The sequence below is a fragment of the Parasteatoda tepidariorum genome, chromosome 6 (assembly GCF_043381705.1).
Source record: "Parasteatoda tepidariorum isolate YZ-2023 chromosome 6, CAS_Ptep_4.0, whole genome shotgun sequence".
Taxonomy (NCBI): domain Eukaryota; kingdom Metazoa; phylum Arthropoda; class Arachnida; order Araneae; family Theridiidae; genus Parasteatoda; species Parasteatoda tepidariorum.
The window spans coordinates 56,615,916-56,632,251 of NC_092209.1; the positions used below are offsets into that span (position 1 = coordinate 56,615,916).

Genomic DNA, 16,336 nt, shown 5'->3' on the forward strand with positions numbered 1-16,336 from the left:
ATAACAAAACAAGTTGCTCAACATTTAATTAGTGACTATTTTTTGTGTTTTTAATTTTTTGTCTTAGAACATGATTGATAAATATCAAGGTAAATGAGGTGTGTTCCAAAATTCATGAAGTTTAATGAGAAAAAAATATTTATTGACGATGCTGATAAAAATCTTCAACGTAATTTGTAGAATTAAAATCATCAACATAGGCATAAGCATCTGCACATTTTTTCCCCACTTTCTTCTGGAACTCTACCTGGAAGATCTTATTAAAGTGAATGGGTTGTTTTCTTGATTCGAATAAAATTTTTTCCGCAATAGGAATCTAGAAACTAAAAAATATTTTTTTCAAAGTTTACATGGTTCTTTATAACATGAGCGTCAGTAAACACTTTCAAGTATAAAAAATATAAATTTTTTAGCTTCATTTAAAAAAAAGTTTTTATTTAAAAAAATTTGTTGAAAAAATTGAAATATAAGTGTCCAAACCATAAAACCTGCTTTATCTTCTGAGTTGCTTCCCAGAAATTCGAATCTGTCATATTTTATAATTGTATTAAATGCTATAAATTATATTTTCAAAAGATAATAAAAAAACAATTCTTAAAATATAAGATTTTCCCTTGACTGCGATACAAAATTTTTCTAACTTGTCGTTACCTTTCAATAGCAGTTATTTATTAGTTGTATAAAAATATTTATTCAAACTTTATTCAAAATTGATAGATTCAAAATTTTATTATAGAGAAGTAGAAAAGAATTTTAATTATTTTATTCGAATTACTCAGTTTCCTTGATTTTTGCTCTTAAAAATGTCATGTTTGTTAATATATCTGTTAAAAGACATGACGAAAAGGCTACAAACATGACATAATTTACACTGCAAAAAGTTCCATATTGAATTATGGTTAAAAGTACTAATACTCTAAGTGCCATAAAATCGATTTTACAGTAAAATCTATTTTAATCGTAAAATTTTTTATCGTAATTTTTAGCGTGATACTTATTTAATTACAGTGGTTCTGCGATTTGACACTAAATATTACTGTAAAAATTATTATGCATCAAATTTGTTGTTCTGTAAAACTTCACGTTAAAAATCGAATTAAACGTAAAAATTACCGGCACCATGAGAAGCTGGTACTTTTTACTGTAATGCTATTAAAAATATTTCACACAGTATAAAGCTCTTTCAAAAACTTAATTTTGCATTTTATTAATATTCTTAAAGTTGTAAACAATGTATGCTTTTTTAAAAGCAGGACTCCCCTAATTTACGCTAGAAACAAAAGGTAAAGATTTTAAAACATTAAAATACAATATAATTTTATTTGTTTTTAAAAATCACAACAAGCGATTTTCACACAAGCGATTCTTCACACAAGCGATTTTCTTTAAATTCTGGAACGTTGCCGGGTTTTTAAAATAACTCAACTCTTCCTTAAAGCTTTTGGCAAAAAAAACTTGGATAGTCTTCACGCTGAGAAAATGGCACCTTTTAAGTGTATTCATAATCTTTGAGAACAAAAAAAAGTCGAAAAGAGCTACAGCTGTACTAGTAATTTTCTACGGCAGAATCGGGTTTCGTCAAAAATTCATTGATGTGCAGAAGTGTGTGGATGGTAAGTGGTCGTGAAGCAGAAACCGGGTAGCGGCGATGTCTTTTCACATGAGAACAATTCTTTTCCCAAACAATTTCAGATAGTTCACGTAGCAGACAGTCTTTACTTGTACAGAAAACACTCCGTAGACCACACCATTTGCATTGTAGTTGCTGTCGTGTCCTTTTAAAATGTTTTTAAAGCAGAGGGGGAGTGATTGTTCTTGTCTTCCAGTGGCGCCATCTATGACCAAGAATTTAACTCCTGCCACACCCGCTTATAGGGCGGACCAATTCATACATCTATTCCCTCATCAACAGAAAGTAATTTTGACCTGTATCAAAGATAGACCAATCTCCAATTCAGTGCCCCCAGAGGTATTGATTTGCTATGGGAACATGGAGGACTTTGTGACACGACAGATTTAACGTGTACCAGTCACCATTGACTACATGGGGAGTCTTCGGCCGGCTGGATTCGAACTTCCATTCTCACAAACCTGAGTTCAACGCCCAGCCAACCAGGCTAACCCAGCCTCTACCATTTGCATTAAAAAAGACAACTAGCATTTATATTACTTGGGAGTTATTCACCAGTCTTCAGTTTCGGGATTGCCAAATAATCCATAATCAAACTGACACTTCATGTTTAGTCTGCCCTTCATTACCGTCTTTTTTACGAATTCTATAAGTAACTTAATCGTCCAACTTTTATCAAAAGTAAATCGTTTCGTACGCCGTAGCGTGATCTTAAAACATGGATCGTTGTCTTTACTAAAATTTATTGATATCCGTCCTCCAGCATGGACATGATTCTAATCTAAGCAAAATAATTATTGTTATAACCATCATCCTGTATCAATCACACAACAGCTTCAAACGTTATCCATGCTTACAGGAAAGAATAGCTTGTGCGCTAAAAAAGCTTGTATCTATGCAGGGCAATTCCATATGTGACGGAATGACATTTTGACTTGCATGATGACAATTAATTGAAGTTTCTATGCATCTAATTTCAAATAAACATGATTTTCGCTCATGCATGTCATTATTATTGGTATAATGTGATTCATAAACTAAAAAAAAAGAATTTTGTATTTTTTTTATTTTTAATTTTATGAACTTTTTACTTGTGTGACGGAATGACATTTTGGCAACCAAGCTTTCGGCATGCCGCTTAGAACTGGTAGTTTCTGTGAATTTTGCAACTATTATTTTCCTGAACTATTTTTTACTTTTAGTATAATGTGTAAGCAATGTAAATTGTGAATTTGGAAAATTAACCTCAGGTTGGCTAGCAGTTATTAACATCTATTTGCTGTGACGGAATGACCGTGACGGAATGACAAAAAGTTTAGTGGAAGAAAGTCTTCATTTAAAAAATGTTTTATTAATATGTAAATGATAAACAGAATGTAACAGATAAACAGAATTAATATTTACGTAAGAATCAGTTAAAATTTCAACAATTTGAAAATTAGGTTGTCTCAGAAGAGGTTTTATATCTAACTTGCCAATGTCACATCTTATCTTCGTTCTCAGGAAATTTATGCATAAATCAATTTTTGTCCCATGTTCTTTAAATACTTTAACATCTAAATCGTCTTTGTTTATCAAAGTAATTTGCGCTGCATATAAATGTGCCTTCTTTTTTTTCGCAGTATGGGACAATGATTAAAGAGCCGACCGCATACTCCTCAATCATATTTTCCATTTCCTCTTCAAAACAGTGGCTTTTCAAATCATACACTTGGTTTTGGTTAAAATTAGAAAGCATTCCAATTTTGATGATTCGCTTCTCAACTACATGAGCATCTAGTGCAGGTCTCTTGTTCCTGGCAATGCTAATGTAGCAAGTGTCTAGCTGAAGTCATTCTCTTTTGCCCTCTCTTAAATAGAATAGCTGGACAAAAACAAAACTTCAACGATTTGTTGCTTCGACTTTATGAAATCATAAAATTCTTTTACATATTATGTGCCGTTTTACAGCAGCCAACATCTTGTTTGGCCTTTTAGAACAACATCACAATTACATGGTATTTATAGGTGCATGTGCTGTGAGGTATTAATGAAATACACTTAACAAAAATGAGAATAAGAACAAAAATGAGATAAGACACACTTTACATCAATATATGCTTCTTTATGAAAAGCCTCTTTTAAGGCCATAAGTATATATTGCATCTGCACTCTTCGTTACTCTGTCAGAGTTTGTATTATGACTGAATCCTTCATACTTGGGGGCTTGTAACTAACATCATCTTGACAGTAAAATTTTTTTAACCAAATTAAACAGCTCATCAACATTACTTTTCTCACTTAGTTTCTTTTGAGTTCGATGTTAAATACTTCTCACATAAAGACTGAATTAATTTTTTTACCTCTATTGGTGATTTTGGAAGTGAGTGTACAATTTTTTTTATGGTGAGTGTAAAATTTTTTTTATGGCTTTACCAAGACTCTGCAGGAATTTGTATAGGGAATTTAAATTATTTGTATGTGAAGAGATTGGTAGAATTTGATTTTTTCTTTGTTTACACAATCTCTGCACAACAGCGTTTGCACTTCTGAGTTTTTTAAGTCCAACTTTTGTCGCGGAAGCTTTCTTCTCTGCCTTTCTTTCTCTGTTTTTTTTCTTCATCATATCATGGGGATCTTGGTCTTTTTCAACATTTTATCTGTCTTTCAACAGCTGTTTTAGCCATTAGGTTAATTGAAAAAAAAATAATTCCCTAGTTTTTGACTAAGCTTCTCAAGGACTCGTTTTGTCATTCCATCGCCGAAGATGTGTCATTCCGTCACGCTAATTATTGGAAGTTAATAATCAAATGCATAGAATTTTACAATTTCTCATTGATTCTTATGCCACATCTGCTTTATATTCCAAAATATACACATTTTCATTCAAAAACGCAGTTGCTATTTAAAAAAATATACTAAAACATGTGACGGAATGACACAAAAAAAAGTTACTTTTATTTAATATATTAAACTTAAAATGACTTAAAGGCTATGTTTTAAATGTTTAAATTTTGTACTATATGCATATTTTTATCAAAATATTGCAAAAGAAAGATACATTTCTTTTATTTTATAAGTATTTTTCAAGAAAACAATTTGAGCACAAATGTGAAGAATTCACTTGTCAGCCATGTGATTACTTTAGAATGCTGCCAGATTCAAAAAACTTAAAATTATCAAAAATTAAACAATAATATGTAGACTTCGGCTATTTTTGAACATATTTATAAAATTAAAATATGCAATTCATAAAAAAAAATTTCACTTAAAAGTTGACACTTTCGTGGAATTGCCCTGCAGTGTATTAGAAAAGTTACAAACATTATTGAGTACCTCGATATTATGAAATTATTTCTCAAAAGTTTAACAAAATTTTATGCTCTTTTGATGCCATTAAAAAAATATTTCAAATATTTAATCAAAACTTCGTAATTTAAGCCTAAAATTGTTACAATTAGTAAATTATTTGGTTCAAAACATCCCTACTGAAAAAAGTACATCAATTTTAATTGAGTTAGTGTAATAATTTGTTGGAATGCTTTAATAAATTTATCTAAAAAAAATAAAACTGAATCCAAAAAAGCAGTTTAAGTTTAACCACTTTAATTATTAATTAAATATAAATATTTCGATAGTTTTTGCATCAAATGTTATTAATTGCATTTCACGTAAAAAAAATTTTTTTTTATTCAGCACTTAAATCTAGGGTGATTAAAATGACTTGTTCTACAAAATGAGTTAGCTTCTGAAACTTTAGTCGGAGATATTTGGAAACGTAATATCGATTAATCTGAAAACGAAATTAACAAGAATAACCAATATTGAAAACATAGCATTTTCTTTTGTGGAGAAAAAGAGGAAAAAAATATTGGGTGTAACGTATAAGAATCAAATTAATATAGTCTTAGTCTACTTTTCGGTTATTTTATGCAATATTTTACATTGTTTTAAAGAATGTAATTTTTTACGGCAAAATACAAAATTCGTGTGAAATCGGTCAAATAGTTCCTGTGAAATAGAATTTTTAAAAAAATACTGAATTCGATGAAGCATAATGGACTTAACCAAACAAGGTGGCTTCCATCTGTCGAAAATGGTGAGTTTCAAGCCTCCAACAGAAATAAAACCCTTACACTTCACACTTTGCAAGCTCAATACCTTGACCTCTTTACCATTGCTGCACTTAATATTTCAAAGATGCTCAAAAGTTTTGAAATCAAATTGCGCTGCTCTTAATATTGCCAAGAAGCTCAAATTTTTTGAAAATGAAAATATTCTTTGAATATCTTACAAAATATTACTTGAATATCTTTGGTGGGCCTTTCTGCAGCTCGTAGAAATGCAATTATAAACTTGAAGTTTGAAATGCTGTAAGGCCCATTTTTACTTATGATTATAAACGAGTGTTTTTAAGATTCTAATTTATTTGACGGTTATTTAAATTTTAAGTGATTTTTTTTTAAACAATTTTTTTCTCACTATGATTTTTTATCCTTTAACTTATAAAACTTTATTTATCCCTCCCTTTTCTTCACAAGGAATTAGAAGAAAAGAAAATATTGGGTATAATTTATAAGAATCGAATTGATATAGTCTCAGTCTATTTTCCTGGCATTATATTCAGATTATAAAACATTTATCTATTACGAAATTTCTTATTTAACTTTTAAAGAAAGCAGAAGAAGCATCGATGGCCTTATTGACGTTACTATTATTATGTCAAAGCAATGTGTAAAAACAATCAACTTTTTCATTTATTTTCCTTAGAAATTTCGTATTAAAGTTTCTTTCAATTTATTCTAACATAATCTTATAAAATGAGCAGTAGTATTTGGAAAATTATCTGAGATTAAGAAAACTCGCATCTTATGAGTTATACCCAATATTTTATTTCGCACTACTTAAAAAAAATTAAAAAAAAGAATGAAAAGAAAAAAGGAAGCATAAATAAAAAAAATATTTTTATTCATTTCTATTTTGTTTTATACTTTTTTGTTTTAGGATTCACAAAGTCTCCTGAAAATACTTAATAAATTTTAAAAATACTTAATAAACCTGGCACTAACTGTAAACTTCGATCTATATCTGTGTATGTATTTGTATCGCGCATAACAGCGAAAAACTTTTATAAATCTTCTTATATATTATTATTATTATTGATACTAATTATTTAAGTCATCAGTAAAATATTAAACAACTGAAACACAAAAACAAACACTGTCAAAAATTATGAACCGTGATTACAGTAGAAACACTGAACCGTGCGTGGATCGAGCCCATGAATACATTACGAAATAATTCTCATAACTGAAAGGCATATATCGACACAATTAATAAAGTATCGTGCAAAACAGCCGTAATCTTGATCAGGACTTAAACTGAACCATGTTTTCGTTCTGTTGTGTAATCAATTCTAAAATGTTTCAAGTTGCTTCAACTGATAGAAACAGATAATGTGCTTCAATTTTGTGCCCCATATTAAGATTGTTATAGATTTCGTTCAACATGGCTGCAGATTTTGAAATATCGATACACAATTTCTTGCAATAAAAAGTGAACATCTTTAATAACTTTTGATCTAATGTTTAGATTGTCGCGTACTACTGCTTAATTTCAATTCTAAGAGTCTAAATTTAAATTATGCACCGAGAAAAAATGTGGTCCTAACTACCAGAATATTGTAACATTAACCGTAATTATGGTTCTATGGGAATACCAAAAAGCTTGGTAATTTCGACCGAAACACATTGGTGATAATTTTGGGAAAACCATAATTATGAAATATGGTTTAATAATATGTGAAAGAATTTATTCATTAAATGTGGTGAAATTTGGTAGTTTTATCATGATATCTTAGAAAAAATCATTTATTCGATTAAATTTACTTTTCGATTAATTTCAATTTTTGATTAAATTCATTTCGTATTTTATGTTAAATGTGGGATAATAAGAACTATATTTTTGAAAACCTGAATTTCCGGTAAACCGTTATGATACCAATGGAAAAATTTCTTGATAAATGGTTTAAATACCGTATATCTTGGTTTTTAATAACAGAATTATAGGTTTTTTCACCAGAAATGTCAATACCATACAGTACCGTAATAATTGTGTCAGTTTTTTTTTCATCCGCGTACTTATTAATATGTTTAGATAATATTTCAAGCCACAAAAAACACTCACTTTCTCTAATTAAACCTTGTTTTCTTTCCTTAAGGATTTGGATTGTTGATCCTTGTAATATGGGAGGTAACTCCAATCTGGAAAATATTGTCTCACAATAGTTTGGCCAGGAAAGTGATTGAAAGTTTGGACTACTAAAAATATTAAAAATATTAATTTTTTTCTCGACTTATACTATTGTACTTCCGAAAATGTACGAACCTTCATTTTCCAATATAAGTGAACGAAATTTTTTTTGTTGTATTGTAAAAGGATTTTTTTTTAATTTATTCATTATTTATTCATCATCCCCATGTGACATAGTGTGGGTGACAAGAAAAAAACTTTTTCTTTTGTTATGTACAACACGAAACTATTCAAATTTTCACCATCAAAATATAGTTTTAAAAAGAATCATGTGGCTTTTTCTTGCTAAATTACTTTAAAAAAGATACCAGCAAAACATTATTTACCTTTGAGTTAAAAATAAAGAAGAAAAGTTTTGAAACAAATTAGCTTTATATAATATAGTTTAAATTCTAATTATGTTATATAATAAAATATTATAGGAATGCCGTTAGGTATTTTATAGGAATGTTTATGAGGTCGAGTTCACAGACTATCAATTACATTGATATACATTCTTTGTCTATTTTCTGTTGCAAAATAATTTCTGTGAATGCTTAGTACATTGATAATTGGCCCATCTAGAGAAGTGTTTATTAAATACGCTTTTTAAATTCTCTCCGCAAAGCTCAACAATGTTTCCCACTGTAAGTTTCTTTTTTTTTAATCGTTAACTATTTTATAAAAATGATGATTTATTTATAACTTTTAAACTATTCATTCTTTTTATTTCCGTTGTGATTGTTTTATTTTTATTTTTAATAGAAGTTCATGGTAATTAAAATCAAATGTTCCAAATAATAGCAATTATGGAAATTTTTATTATTTTTATTAAATTATTTGAATGAAGCGAATTTAAACTAGTTAAACTTTTATAAAAAGGAATTTTCTAATACATTTTATTCCGAATGCTTAAGTTATTACGAATAAACATAAATTTGATTATTCTGAATTTGACTAATTAATTTAATTGACTACTAAAGTGACTTAAATTAAAGCAAGAAAAAAGATGAATCAAAATTGATCAAAATATTGCACGAAGTTTTCAAATTAACTTTAAGAAAACCACGCTTTTTAAATCTAATTTATTGTGATTAACGTATAGGAATGAAATATGTTTTAAAAAACGCAGAAGGACAGTTTCAGAAAGCAGCATTTTTCAAGAATGAAAAACCGCATCGGAACCAATACCTCACATGTTTAAATTGTCGTATGTAAGTTAATAATATTTTACCTTCTTAACCCTCCTATCACCAAAACCCAATGAGCGATTTTTTATCTCTAATTATAAGATGGATAATTAACAATTTACTGCATATTAGAACCTTTTTTTTCGGATACTCGGTTCCGGCAATTTTGGTGATTGAGCCGCGATGGCTCAGGGGATACAATGTTAGCCTTTCAATGAGGTGAACCGGGTTCGAATCCAGCGATGGTTGGTCGATACGAAACCTCATCCGGCTTGCATCGACCACGGTGCTGATGTGAAATATCCTCAGTGGTAGACGGATCACTGGTTAGAATCCCTTCGCAGTCAGGCTAACCGTGGAAAGTCCTCGTGGTCTTCCTCTTCATGTAACGCAAATGCGGGTTAGTTCCATCCAAAAGTCCTCCACGAAGACAAATTTCTCCCAATATTTGATCCAGGAATTCCCTTGTCTTCTGGATTGGGTTCAAAATTTTAAGGCTACGGAGTTGAACATTAATAGCCGTAAACCCAAAAATTGGGTCGGCTGTTCAACAACAGTTATAAAATAAAATTTTGGTGATTTTTGAATCTTTACTGTTTAATAAGACTACTTCCAGTGAAACTAAAGTAATCAGTAAATCTTTGGAAAATAAGTCCCCCTTCCCATAATCTATAAATTTGTCCTTTTTTTATGGATTATGTGATACACGGATAAAAAATTCTAGTAAAATTACTGTAGTGTATGGTAATGATATTTCTGGCAAAAAAAAAAAAAAAAAAAAAAAAATAGAATTCTGCTTAATAAAACCAAAATAAAGGTTTTTTGAACCATTCATTTTGATATTTTCTGTTTATATGGTAACGGCTTACCGGGAATTCTTGCTTCAAAAATAATAGTTCTTATTACCAAACATTTAGTAAAAAATGCACTGGAAAATAAATGTAACCGAATAAATAGTTATACTTATGCTATGCTCTGAAGTATTATGCTGAAATTAACAAATTTTACCACTGTTTATAAAACCAAACTTTACTGTTAATTTCACCACAATCATAATCAAAGCACTTTGGTAAAAACCACTAAGCTTCGTGGTCGCGTTCCCATAGAGCTATAAACATGTTAAATGTTACCATATTTTGCACCATACTTTTTTAAGTGTTATTTTATGGATTGAATAGTAGTACAGCTAATTTTCGATGCTTTGTAACTTTTTTGTGCTTTCGTATTTTTGTGTTTGAAAATTTTGTTTCTTTATTATAAAATATTGTGATCCATTTATATTTTCAAACATAGCTCTTTATAATTTTTTTTGAAAAACAAGATAGCGAATCTTTTTGCGATCAAAATTTATTGGGACCAAAAGCTATAGTCAGATACTTAAAATCAAACGTTAGAGCCTGCTATAAGCTTGGTTCCTACAAGCAAACGCATGTCTGATATTGACGCATGTCTTTAATGAATTTGTCTTCTGAAAATTTGGAATCCATTTTCAAAGTCTTAGAAACATTTTTATTTTTCGTAGACAAAAGTATAAGTGAAAGAAAATTTAATATAATCAATTAAAAAAATATTCTACATCTTTGATACTGCATAATTTAAAATAGATTCGATTTCAGTTAAATTATTTTAAATTGATTCATATTATGAATCTACGATTTCAATTTAATGAATCAAGGATATTTTTAAATGAAATCAATTCCCTGTCTAAAATTTGAACTCTTGGAATCCCTGTGACCCTTCCATGCAACCCCGGGGTTGCGCGAACCACCATTTAGGAACTTCTCAGGAACTGCTCAGTCTGGATAACAGAGATCAACTGTCTTACTATAGAGCACCTATATATAAAAAAATGTACAATTGCTTACTTTTTCATTATTCTAATTCTAGATATGTATTTCAGATAAGCTTCATTTTAGTGTTTGTTGCAATCTTACAAAGTCATGCACATTCAGTTGAGGCCTATCCTCAATGGGGATTCGTTTCAAGAACGAGTTTTAATGGAGACAGAACAGCTCTGTCATCTATCAGTAAGAAACATTCTTATACTTCCTTTAATACTGAGCGGAGAAAGAGTGTTTTTGTCAAATTACCGTACTGAATAGTAATGACATTGGTTTTTTAAATTGTAGTTCTTATTGCCTCATACTTAGTAAAAAATGCAAAACTAAATGAAAATTTAATCAAATAAATGGTTTTCATGCCATGCTATAAGTTATCATGGTAAAACTACCAAATTTTATCACGTATTATGAAACCACATGGAAACAAACTATTTCCGCCCCACGCTACGGTGAAAAGCTGAACTACTTAATTAAGATTGGCAAGTTTAACGTTTTTTTTAATATTATTTTTGATGTTCGCTGTAATCGTTTGGAAAATTGAATTATTACAGTTGTATAAAACGCTTAGATGTACATTCTTTAAAGAAGTCTTGTGTTAATGAAGACAAAAGTACATTTTGAAAAGTAAATTATGATATATTATCTTTCCCAAAATTTTCCATTCTTTTGAATTTATGCAATTTTGAATAAAATACATATTTAAGGGGAATACATGCATAAAGTAATTCTTTATAACTAGTAGAAGAATAAATGCAGAAAATCATTATAATATTTTTTTCTCTGTTTATAGGTAGAATTTTTCATATGACAGAATGAAATAAACATGTGTAAATAAAAATGCGATAGAAGCACATTTTGAAAAAAAACATGACTAAAATCTAAAATAAATTAATTAAAACTGATTAAAAAATTTTATGTTTTTACTCAAATGCAAAAAAATTAAAAAAAAATCAAAGCACGGAGAAAAAAAAATTCAAAACACTGATAAAAAGTGAGGCAATCCTACCTTTATTCAAAAATTTTTTTTTTGAAATATGGAAAAAGAAATTCAACTTAAAACTATTAATAAGAGTGAAATTATAAATAAAAATGTTTAATACATTACCTTTATGAAAAATTCTGACACCCATCCCACACGAATTCATAAAATTTTTTTGATGAATTTTACAATTGGAGTTAAAAAAAATTTCCATGCTATTGCTGTCCAAATTTCAAGATGGCTCTAAAGGTATTTCAGTTATTTATTTACTAATGAAAAATTATCCAGCAAACCAGCAAACTTAACTATCTAAAGACAATTCTTTTGAATTTTTTGATTGTTCTTTTTCGAGATTTCGTTAGCTCCTTATATTTTGGGAAATTATAATAGTGTCTTTTCTCAATTTCTTTTTTTACAGTAGTATGTCAACCAAAACTTTTGAAAGGATAATAAAATATAATATAAGATAAAAATATAACAAAAATATGATACGAAAGGCCAAACCTACCTTAATAGCTATTTTGTAAAAAAAAAAAAAAATAAATAGTCGTTAACAAAGTAAAAGTTAACAAAAATTATGCCGATTTTTACTAAATTAATCTACACGTAGAAGGAAATCCCCGTAAAATTACCGTACTGAAAGTAATGACATTTCTATCCAAAAAAAAGAGGTAATTCTCCTTAATTAATTCAAAATATAAGGTACTTAAGCCATTGTTGGAATGGTTTGCCGGAAATTATGGTTTTACAAATTATAGTTCTTATTACCACACATTTGGAAAAAAAATACAAAACTGAAAAGTAAATTGAACCAAATAAGTTGCTTTTATACCATGCTCTAGCGTATCCTGATAAAATAACTAGATTTTACCATGTTTAACAAATTTTATCCCATCTCATAAAGCCATATTTTGTTGTTAATTGTACCAAACTCATTAACAAAGAGCTTCGGTAAAATCTTTTTGTTATTCCCATAGAGCTAGAAGCATGGGAAATTTTAAAATGTTCTGGTAGTTTTTGCCACATTTTCTCCGCAAAGTATCAAATTAAAGACCGCTGAAGCAAGAGGAAAGAAAACTAGTAACAGATAAAGTTAATTTCCTGGGGGAAAATGGCATCAAGTATGATATTGCCTTCATTTCAAATGAATGGGCAAAAACAACGAGTGCTTCTGTTTGGTATAGTGCTCATCTTAGTAGATAATGAAAAAAATAACGGGGATCAAACCTACAATGCTTCTTCTATTATTTGTATACTTACACATCGTCTTTTTTGTTCTTAAATGACAAAATCAGTAAATTACATTTGAAAATGTTTCCATATTTGTTTCAGATAATGCAAAAGTTGGAGTTAGTCATAACCAAAGATACCCTTACATTCCGTCTCCGCTATGGCTGCCCGCTTACGGATCATCCTATAGGTTACCTATAGGTATTCGACCGAGACCATTTCCTGTCAACCCAGCTAGGCCATTCTACCCTGGTTATCCGCTCAGGGCAAGACCTTATCCTCAAAGACCCTACGTTGAACCCAGTAGAATAGCTGGAAGAAACTCAGGATTGGGAGGACTTCTCAATGTGTTAGGTTAAGAAGAGGTATTTTTGGATGGGAAAGAATGAAGAAACCAGATGATCAATTTGGTAGGATGTTACTTTATCAGAGTTATTTAAATAAGCTTCATTATTATTATTATTATTACTTATTATTTTAATTATTATTTATTATTATTATTATTATTATTATTACTATTATTTTAATTATTATTTATTATTATTATTATTATTATTTATTATTATTATTATTTAATATTATTATTATTATTATTATTTATGCACTACTGAAGAGATTAATGAAATGCTTGTGGCAATGATGAAAATGAATTCCTCCTATCAGTCTTCACTATTCAGTGCATTATATCTCTCAAATAAAGTAATCACCTAGACACAAAGTATAAGATTTATTCACCCCACAAATAAAAGTTATAAGTTGATCTGCCTTAAATATTTCACGTAGCATAAGTTCATGATATGAAATATTACAAAAGTTGATGAGATAAAATGCATTCAGTAAAAAATTCATTAAAAAAATAACATTAATTTATATTATATGGAAGTTTTAAGACATAAAAAATCTTATTTTTAATTGATAGTCTTACATTTTAGTTTGTTTTAATTTTTCTTGACATTATTTACAGAAATTAAACATTGTGTAAATTTTATCGACTTGATGGAGTTTTTATGAATTCTGCATCAAAAACTTAATTAAGAAAAAAAACAAAGTTATAATGTTTATAGTTGTTACTTTACATTTACAAAAATATCACCTCATTTCAAAGATTATATGGGTCATTCTCACGAAAACTGTCATTTTTCAGTTCATAAAATCCCGAAAAAGTAAAGTGAATAAAAAGCTCTGAAACTTTTTATATTAATAGAAATATGTAATGGCATTATAAAGAAAGTATATATCCTATAAATTATACTTAATATTTAAATTAATTAATTTTTTAAATAATTAATTTATAATTAATTAATTTATAATAATTAATAATTAATTAATTAATTTAATAAATAAATTAATTAATTTAATAAATTAATTTATTAATTTTTTAATTTATTTTTCAAATTAATTAATAAGTAAATTAATTATTTTCACTATTTAAAAAGTGAGGGAATGACACTAATAGTGAGGGAATGATATTTTATTTTAATACATGTTTTTATCTAAGTTACATCTACCTAAAGTTTGAAAATGATAACATACTAAGTATATCTAATATTTATTATAATTTAGTCTTATATATTTAATAGTTTTTACAGGTTTGGGAAATAAAATTGGCTGGCACGATTGAACAAAAAAAAATTTAATAATATACTCATCTTGAATCATTCCCTCACTTCAGCGTCATTCCCTCACTTTATACACTAGTGAGGGAATGACGAATTCAATAAAATTTAAAAATAACAGTTAGGCCTAATTAATTTCTGAAGTCAATCACATACAATTATATTCATACAAGAAAGCAACATATAATTATCCACTTTCTCGATGAAGTTGTATTTTATTTTACTCTAAAAAATGACATGAGGGAATGACAAATGTAAAAAATTTTACCTGGTTTGATTCATTCAAATTTATTCCACAGCAAAGCTTCTTTAAGTTGAAGATGGAAACATACTGCAATTTTGTTCTATGATGCCAGTTGTTAACTTCTGAAGTTTTTATTAAAATATTTTTATTCTAAGAAGATTGCAGGTGATAAGAACATTGTTGTGAGGGAATGACGCGAAACACTGGGGACAAAGTTTAAAATAGTGCTGTGTTAATATTTTTATCAGAAATTAAATTTAAAATTGATTTTCTGAATTCTATATTTCAGTATTCTGAAATAAAAAACACGAATTTGAAAAAAAAAAATTTTTATTTCAGAAACAATTTTTTTCTTTTTTTAAATCAGCAGTGGGGACAAGTGAGGGAATGACATATTGGTATATTTTAATTACCTAAAATAAATAAAAAATAAAAATTGATAATTTTATTTTTATTCTCTTGTTAGCTTGCATTCTGAAGGACACTTTCCCTGAATTTTTTTTTCCGTAAGTTGTAAAACAAACATAAAATATACTGGGGACATGAAAATGACTGTTTTTGTGAGAATGACCCATATATACTATATATTTTGAGAAATATAATAACAGTAATTTCTTCTTTTTTCATTGCAGATTTCACAAAAGTTCATGTATTCTTCAGCATGTAGGTAGAAAGAAAAAAAATTACGGTTGTAACTACGAATTTATCCCATTTAACCTTCTGAAATGAAATAAATATTTTAAGCAATTTATATTGTTCTTTTATTTTTTAAAGTATGACTTCCTAAAAAAATTCCTATAGTACATACACAAAAAACACTAACTCATTATAGGCGTGTAACATTTTAAAAAATCCACAAACAGTTTTACACCTAAAGCGAATTTGGTGCATTATAGTATACAATAGCAGTACATTAATTCAACCATTTTTTTTAAATATTTTTCTTATAACCTTCGTTGATTAGCCGACCCAATTTTTAGAGTTGAGTTTCAAAAACGTAATTATATTTTAAATCTTTTATTTTAACGATTTTGAGAAAGATGTTCTACAGTAAGCTGAAGAGGAAAGATGGGGGACATATCCTTCCCACTACAATTAAGAATACTTTAAATTTAAGGCAAATAACTTTTAATAATAAACAAGTGTTTCATGACGATAAATACTGCATGTTTGACAATAAACACTACATTATCACACATGTTTATAAATTTCGAACGATATAGTCGACATAATTTTTAATTTGTGAAGGTGAGAAAGTGCAAATGAGATGGCGAAATACTAATCCTAGATATTGTGAATAAGAAAATGCGTACACTTAATTTGTTTTTTTAAACAC

The 16,336-nt window shown here is 28.4% G+C and overlaps 1 protein-coding gene across 1 annotated transcript; it reads left to right on the forward strand.

The window, feature by feature from the left end:
* The first annotated feature begins 8,395 nt into the window (after positions 1-8,395).
* On the forward strand, positions 8,396-15,751 carry LOC107456914 (uncharacterized). The gene is made up of 4 exons (XM_016074893.4): positions 8,396-8,547; positions 10,991-11,117; positions 13,243-13,550; positions 15,633-15,751. Exons 1-3 carry the CDS (start codon positions 8,536-8,538, stop codon positions 13,497-13,499), a joined length of 396 nt encoding a protein of 131 aa, XP_015930379.1. The 5' UTR covers positions 8,396-8,535; the 3' UTR covers positions 13,500-13,550; positions 15,633-15,751.
* The last annotated feature ends 585 nt before the right edge of the window (positions 15,752-16,336 follow it).

Excerpts from the sequence above, each read along its gene's own strand:
- LOC107456914 (XM_016074893.4), top strand. Across the intron at positions 11,118-13,242 it reads AACAGCTCTGTCATCTATCA|ATAATGCAAAAGTTGGAGTT; the intron begins GTAAGAAACATT and ends TATTTGTTTCAG.